At 37.1% G+C, this 8,140-nt stretch overlaps 1 protein-coding gene across 1 annotated transcript; it reads left to right on the top strand.

Annotated features, from left to right (window-relative positions):
* The first annotated feature begins 2,145 nt into the window (after window positions 1–2,145).
* oxtrb (oxytocin receptor b) lies at window positions 2,146–7,924 on the top strand. The gene is made up of 3 exons (XM_056256166.1): window positions 2,146–2,332; window positions 3,081–4,139; window positions 7,357–7,924. Exons 2-3 carry the CDS (start codon window positions 3,218–3,220, stop codon window positions 7,581–7,583), a joined length of 1,149 nt encoding a protein of 382 aa, XP_056112141.1. The 5' UTR covers window positions 2,146–2,332; window positions 3,081–3,217; the 3' UTR covers window positions 7,584–7,924.
* The last annotated feature ends 216 nt before the right edge of the window (window positions 7,925–8,140 follow it).

Here is an 8,140-nt window from a genome sequence, read left to right as displayed (position 1 = left end):
CTCCCAAGGCAAGTCCTGATAGCAGTACATGTATGCGCTTTTTGTGGCAATGAAGATTTAGACTAACAATGCTTATAAATCTTGGTGTTAACCAGTCATGTAAAAAAACAGACTTTTCTCATCAGTTTGATGAGAAAGCCCTATGAAATTTTGGTAACTTTATTTTAAGGTGACGTAGTTACTACATGTACTTACTATAGGAAAACTTGCCTTAATTCTGTTCAGGCATACATTTATTTTCAGCTAGAGGTGAAAATGTGGAGTGGGATCAAGGATTGTTTGCACATTATTCATACAGAGACAGTTTTAATTGTAGTAATAAGCCAGAGGTGATCGGTCTAAATTCACTGGGGTTGGTCATACAATTTTATAAAATTTTATTTTAAGAAAAACTAGTAATAGTGTGAAATATTATTACAATTTAAAATAACTGTTTTCCATTTTAATATATTTTTAAAAATGTAATTTATTCCTGTGATGGCAAAGCTGAATTTTCAGCATCATTACTCCAGTCTTCAATGTCAAATCATTCTAATTTGCTGATTTGGTGTTCAAGAAAATGTTATATTATGATCAATGTTGAAAACAGTTCTGTTCAGTTTTCTTTCTCTGATGAATAGAAAGTTTTCTTTGAACACAAAGCACTTTGTAACATCTTTAACATTATAAATGTTTTTACTGTCACTTTTGATTAATTTAATGCTGAATAAAAGTATTTCCGTAAAAAAAAAATCATATTGACTCATTTCACAAATTGCCGATTTTCAATAGAAAATTCCAGTTGACCTTGAACTTGAAGATGAAATGTTCAAACAATGCAAACCAAAATAGAATTGTTTTGAGTCAGGTAGCCGCCTTTAATAAGATACCCTGTTGAAAAACACAGTACATACCTGGTGACCAGCATGCGTTAAGTTTTAAATTATGGTGTTCCCAAATTCCCACCAGCTCAACCATTATCATCATGTTAGAAATTCATGCTGGTCTAATCTGGTCTTTTCAGCAAGATACTCAGGATGATGTGCAATCATAGTGCTAATCAGTGGTTTAATTATACGTGTTCTCTTTGTCGAGGCTTATTGCAAGAGTGACACCATAATTACCATTCATGGTGCAACTTATAAAATTATTTCAAATTGTCTGAATTGGTAATGTATAATTGTGTTCGTAATTTCATTAACAAACAGGGCGAAGAAAGTCTATCTTGTGATTCCTGTTTTCTACAAAGAATTCTACAAAGGACGTTTTCATAAATGTATTGAGAAAAACACATGGAGGTGTATCGGAGGTGGTTACATCCTCCATTTGTCAGGAATGAAAATATTTGCGTGTGAACTCTCTGAATATTTTTTTCTGTCTGTATGAAAACAATGTTCAACTTCCGAGACTTGGCTAAATAAGGAATTGATGTGAATATTCTTAGCCTTGACAAATAATTGGAGCACACTTTCATTGTTAAATAAATGTTTGATTCTTGTCGCAGTAACCCAGCAGACACGTTTCTCAGGCCATCCCCCCCCCCCCCCCCCCCCCCCTCACTGTTATAAATTCAGCCGCTCATCTTTGCAATGAAGACCAAATCAGTGGAAAGTGTCCTGAAACTCTTGTGCATCTAAACTGGATTTATTGTCAGCTGGCAGACTATCCTGTACCTGACAGGGCATTAAGTGTAGGGGCAATATAAGACTTGCAGCAAGTCGTGAGGAAAAAGTCAGTGTTTGTCAGAAACAATGGAAACTAATATTTAGAGCAGTGGAAAATGCAATGAAAGGACAGAACTGAACATGAAATACATAAAAAAGAATGAAGCAGGGGAATCAAAGGGATCAGATGAGCCTTTCTGAATGAACTAATAGAAAATGGGATTCACCGGGCATGTAATTAATGTAATTAATGACATAATTTTTGGGTGAACTATCCCTTTAAAGTCCTGCTTCAAAACAGCATTTGAACTTCCCCACTATTATTGCTCAGGAGAAAAGATAACACACACTGAACTTTTCTGACAATGTGCCCCAATAGCAGAGCATATTGTCATAGAATACTGGGAAATTGCTACATGTTACTGCTTATTGTTTCTGCATGGTAAAATACATTGATTATTCCAGCACAGCACAATAGCACTCCGTGGTAGAAATGTGTAAGTGCAGCTGGACAAAGCCACCCAGTGCAGTCGCATATAACTGTGCTCTGCTTTGAGGTTTGTGCAGACAGACCTGCTGTATCCCATAGAACCCATAGGAGAAAGTAAACGCTGCAGATTTGCTATGAGCAATACTTCCATTTCAAACCCAAGACATACAGAATGAATCTCTTCCGAAATACATTTCAGGTAGGTTTTTTTTTTAAAACTGTAATTGTCACAATAGTATGAATATTTAAAATTCTATAATATTAATGTATATCATCACAAGTATTAGTATTTCCTATTAACATGTAGGTATTTCCCAGTATTATAACAATATGTTCTGCTATTGGGGCACATTGTCAGAAAAGTTCAGTGTATGTATTCCAATTTAAATAGCGCATTGTTAATTATAAATATAGTTTATTATAATATAATAAATTTTAATCATTTATTATAATGATCTGTGGTAAAGAAAACGCCGACTTGCAACACCCAAAGGAAGTAAAAACAAAAGGCTGTTTTTAAGTAGTATTATGTTTACATGTATATGTATGTAAGTTTAAATTGGCGTTTCGAATATTTCATTAACCTTAAAAGTTAGTCAGCGCATATTTTTTTTTACCTGACGGTGAATGAATAGAAGCACGCGAACAGTAATTGCGTTCGAGGTTACTATAGCAACAATGTGTCAGTATCCTAGTCAGTTGGAACATTGACAAAACATAAACACCGTCGTTATTATAACTTTTTACATTGCAATTATATCACATAAAATCTGTAGTGTTTTGTTTAAAAGGTTTTCAATATAGTTGACAGTTAGCTAACTGCTATAAAGACAATTTGGGTTTAACAAGACAGATGGCGTCTTAAAATATAATTGAAATTGTCTTTGAAAAAAAAATCAACCACTTTGAGATTATTTTAAACATCTTAATTAACGTTTATTTTGCAGTGAACTGGACCGAATTTTTGTCATCGACATTTACTGGAAATTGTCCATCAAAACAGCATCCTTTCGACTCATGTGTCACGATATATAGCGCGTGAGAGCCGCTATAACAGCGCGCTCATCCGCGCATTTTACGCACAATGGAGAGCCTGCTGAAAGACGTGATTATCTGGCACTTCAACGACTCCTGGGTGAATTCAAGCAGGGGAAACGACAGCAGGGGATCGAACCAAACCGTAAACCCTCTCAAGCGCAACGAAGAAGTGGCTAAAGTCGAAGTAACCGTCCTTGTGTGTATTCTGCTGCTGGCGCTCGCCGGCAACCTGTGCGTCCTTGTGGCTATCCAGACGAGTAAACACGGTCAATCGCGGATGTACTATTTTATGAAACACCTGAGCATAGCTGACCTGGTGGTGGCGGTTTTTCAAGTTCTCCCCCAACTTATCTGGGACATCACCTTTCGCTTTTATGGACCAGACTTTCTGTGCCGCCTGGTGAAGTACCTACAGGTGGTTGGCATGTTCGCATCCACTTACATGCTCGTGCTGATGTCTATCGACAGATGTTTGGCTATATGGCAGCCTCTGCGATCCTTGCGTCGTCGAAAGGACCGTTTTTATGTTTTGGCCTCTTGGATTATAAGCCTGCTCTTCAGTTTACCACAGGTTTACATCTTCTCTCTCAAAGAAGTGGGTGATGGGGTTTTCGACTGCTGGGGGGATTTTGTTCAGCCCTGGGGCGCAAAGGCTTACGTCACATGGATTAGTCTCACCATCTATATCATTCCTGTAGCTATTTTAAGCGTTTGTTATGGACTTATTAGTTATAAAATATGGCAAAACTTTAAGCTGAAGACTCGACGCAATCAGTGCCTGTCGCTGACCCCGCGACCCGCCAAGGGCACCGCGCTCTCCCGCGTCAGCAGCGTCAAGTTGATCTCCAAAGCTAAGATCAGGACAGTGAAAATGACGTTTGTGATCGTCCTGGCTTATATTATCTGCTGGACGCCGTTTTTCTTTGTTCAGATGTGGTCAGCCTGGGATCCAATGGCTCCAAGAGAAGGTTCGTTGAAATTCTGTTGATCAACAGGTCATAACATGTGTAAAATATATAAACAATTTAATGCAACGTAGGCCTATTGTTATATCATTAGTAAAACATCACTTATCACTTACATATTTGAAACCCTTTATTTAAGCAAATATAATACAAGCACGTTTTCAAGGAAAATATTTCACCAAAAATATACTTGGGTTGATATTTGGCTAATGCAATGAAAATTATACATTTTGAATAGTGCTGTCAAATCTAATATAAACGTTTGTGTTTACATAGTTTAGGCCTATGTGTGTATATACCAACACATTCTCATCCCAAGGCGTCATCTAACTGACACTTTTGACCATGCGTCAACATGCCGACGCACATGGTACCCTTTAAGCGTCAATATGAGACGCTCATCCTCGGGCGTCATGTAACTGACGCTTTTGACCATGCGTCTAAATCCGACGCACATGGCACCCTTTAGCATCAGTTAGATGACGCTTCCGTTATGGGTAGGTTTAGGTCTGGGGTAGGGTTAGGGTTAGACCACTAGGAGGCGCGTCTCATATTGACGCTTAAGGGGTACCATGTGCGTCGGCATGTTGACATGGTCAAAAGCGTCAGTTAGATGGCGCCTTGGGATGAGAACGGGCTGTATATACATGCACACACACATGTATGTGCATATGCAACACACACACACACACACACACACACACACACACACACACACACACACACACACACACACACACACACACACACAGGAGTTGCAATGACATTAGGGGGCATGAACAGGCAGGCATGCATGCACCAATTTGTGTGTGTAGCCTACACACATACAATTATATGTACACACACACACATATATTAATATTATATAAACACAAACTTTTATGTTAGATGCGATTATTCGTGATGTTCCAACAGTCATGGAAAGCCTGGAAATAACAGGGAATTTGTGCCTTACAAAGTATTATATAATCTGTAGCCTAATATATTTAGTTTTTGGTGGACATTTCTGTAGTTTATATATATATATATTTAAAGAAATCCTTATAAACTACTGGTAAGACCATGGAAATTCAATGGGAACCCTTGAATACTTTTTTTTTTTGGCCCATCAAGGCAGTCCTTGATCTTGCCCTCAAACAGTCATAAAAACAATTTACATCCATGTAATCTGTAGGTTATCCAACTTGCTGGTCTATGAGTTTCAAAAAGCTTGAGAAATGGCAATACAAGAAGATGTTTCGTGCTCTTCATTGTAATGGCATTCTCCCCATTACACTACAGTAATCTTTTTAACTTCATAAAAATTGTGCTCTAGCGCCTACTGACAATCCAAAAATATATTTCAGAATAAAATATAGACAGATAAAGATGAAAACAAGTCTTGTAATATAGCGGTTCAAAGCTTAAACAGCCTCAGGTGGTTTTGGTCAAGTAAATGTAGCATGACAATCAAAGCGATCCTATTTATCCTGATAAGATCTTTAGGAGTGGCATTTCCGTGTAATTTCATAACATAACTTGTGAGGAGGTCTACTGCTGTTGTCAAACCCACAAGGCCCATATGAAGACAAACTGCAAGGGATCCATCTGCAACATATTTCCTTTTCCACCCCTCTTCTGCACTACTCCTCCACAGTAGAGTTAGACGGGTGGAAATGAGTGCAATCAAGATGCTAAATGTGCATAAAGTGGGCTGCTGCAAAAGACTACATAAAAAATGTGGATTCTAAATTTTAATTTAAGATTAAAAACATAAACAATGTTTGTTATGAAAAAAGAAAACAAAGAAACTATAATTGTGCAATAGAACACAATAGAAGTCCAGAAATGGAATCCAAAATAATTTTAACGGAAAAAACGGTATTAACCCATCTGTTCATAAAATTGGTATCGGAAAAAGTATCGTTTAGGAACCGGTATCGAAGTCATGGTATCTGTATGGGTATCGATATCGAACATTTTTGAACGATACCCAGCCCTATGACACTTATGCCTTCTCAAAGACTAAGTTATTAGCTGAAAGACAATTATCTATAGGACAATAAATTCAAAATAATCGGATTCAAAATAATATCCAGGCATTGAAAAGACAATAGAGATTAAATTAGTTATTAAAATCTCACATAAAGTAGCTCATCCAAAAATGATTATTATATTAGAAAATCATTACTTATTATTTGAATCATATGCTCATGTCTTTCATGTGTGTGCTGATGTTTTCCTGTGAAACAGAATCTGATGAATCTGCTTGCAGCTGTTCCCTTATGGCATGTTATATTGACCATGGTTTCTCATTTTTAAGAGAATGATTAATTTACAAAGGTGCACATCCACCCCCTACCCATTTATCAATCCATCATGTGAACTTATTTCAGACTTATTTTAGAGCAGAGAGTGTGTTTCATGTGTGAGAGCTATGAATCATGCTGTCATTACGTGCACTTTCAATGTACTTAGTGTTCTCACCCACAAAAATACTGTGGCTAACTAGGGTTAAGTTATGTTTAGGGGTAGGTTCAGGGTTAGTACCTAGTTATTACCCAGTTGTGTCATTACTACGATAAGTACATAGTATGTACATGCGAAACAGGACTGAAAAATAAAGTGCTACCCCCTTTTTTTTTGGAAAATGATTCAGTCTGCAGATCTAGACCCGACAGAAACTCTCATTCTGCTGTTTTGGTTCAATGATGATTCTCAGAGCATCAACCGTGTAATTAATACACAGATTTAAATGACCATAGACAATTTTGTCCATTTCAGTTTATTAGCATTAACATTATCAAACCTTAGGAAGAATTATTTTAGGATCATGACTTTTATGATTCTTGAGAAAGATTTATCTCTGAAACATTATTAAAAGTTATGGCATAATTTTTTTCAATTTTAGGACTTGGCTATAGAAGAAGTGATGGATTATAGTCATATCAGGACCCGGGTACAGATTCTTGCCATTATAGCAATTTCTTCATTTATTTCACATTGTGCCACCAGCAATTTTAGAGCAGCAGATCATAATAAGTAAATTATATAGAATACTGTAAGTGAATGAAGACATTAAGTTTTTCCTTGGGTAAAAAATGTCATCAGAAACAAGTTGAATACAGTAAATGAGTAACATTTTGGTGGTGCAAGATGAAATTTGAGTGATTGTTTTCATGATTATCTATCTATCTATCTGTCTGTGACTAACTTTTTGTTTTAATTTTGCCTCTAATAGCTATGGCATTCATCATTGCAATGCTTTTGGCCAGTCTAAACAGCTGTTGTAACCCCTGGATCTACATGTTTTTCGCTGGTCATCTGTTCCGGGATCTCATGCAGCGCTGTCTTATGGCATCTCGCTGTGGCTGTAAGAGGCAGTGGAGATCTGAAAGCCATTCAGGCACGGGTGTAATGAGGAACACCGGCAGCCAGAAGAGTGTGACACAGTCCTCTACTACATGAAAGAAAGTTGGAATGACTGCAGTTCGTATATAACCATCATGGAAAGAACAAGAAGATCACATAAGCTAAGGAATCATTAATATGATTTTTACTCATGTGGTGCAGAGTAGACCTCAGCTATATAGACATGCAATCCTCTTCAGCCTAAAATATGTATCTTAACGAAAGTATAATGCTTGACCTGTAACAGTTTTTGGAACAGGAGCCATTTACATCTATCCATGCATTCTCCAAACCGCTCAAGGCCCGTTCACACCAAGAACGATAACTATACAGATAAATAGAACGATAACTATATTAGCATCCACACCAGTGGATGATATCGATCTGTTTATTAACCGTCTGCTTGAGGTCTTTAAAGCAGGATGGATTCTGATTGGCTGTCATTGTTTTTATCATTCATCAGCTAGAAAAATATTGTTCTGAAAGTGATTCCAACGATATAATGTATCCGTGCCGTTACCGTTATATGTGTGGTGTGGACTCTGCTATTCATTTATATTTAGAACAATTTTTAGTTCTATCATTAGTTATTGTCCTCCTTGGTGTGATCAGGC

This window comes from Rhinichthys klamathensis, unplaced genomic scaffold (assembly GCF_029890125.1).
Source record: "Rhinichthys klamathensis goyatoka isolate OS25496 unplaced genomic scaffold, OSU_Roscu_1.1 h1tg000124l_1, whole genome shotgun sequence".
NCBI classification, from domain to species: Eukaryota; Metazoa; Chordata; class Actinopteri; order Cypriniformes; family Leuciscidae; genus Rhinichthys; species Rhinichthys klamathensis.
Note: the sequence above shows the minus strand (reverse complement) of the source record. Positions and strands in the feature narration are given on the sequence as shown.

What these genes read in the sequence shown, in the direction of transcription:
- oxtrb (XM_056256166.1), top strand. Translation starts at nt 3,218, where the DNA reads ATGGAGAGCCTGCTGAAAGACGTGATTATCTGGCACTTCAACGACTCC. An exon ending in TCCAATGGCTCCAAGAGAAG is followed by an intron (nt 4,140 to 7,356) that starts GTTCGTTGAAAT and finishes TGCCTCTAATAG; the next exon opens with CTATGGCATTCATCATTGCA.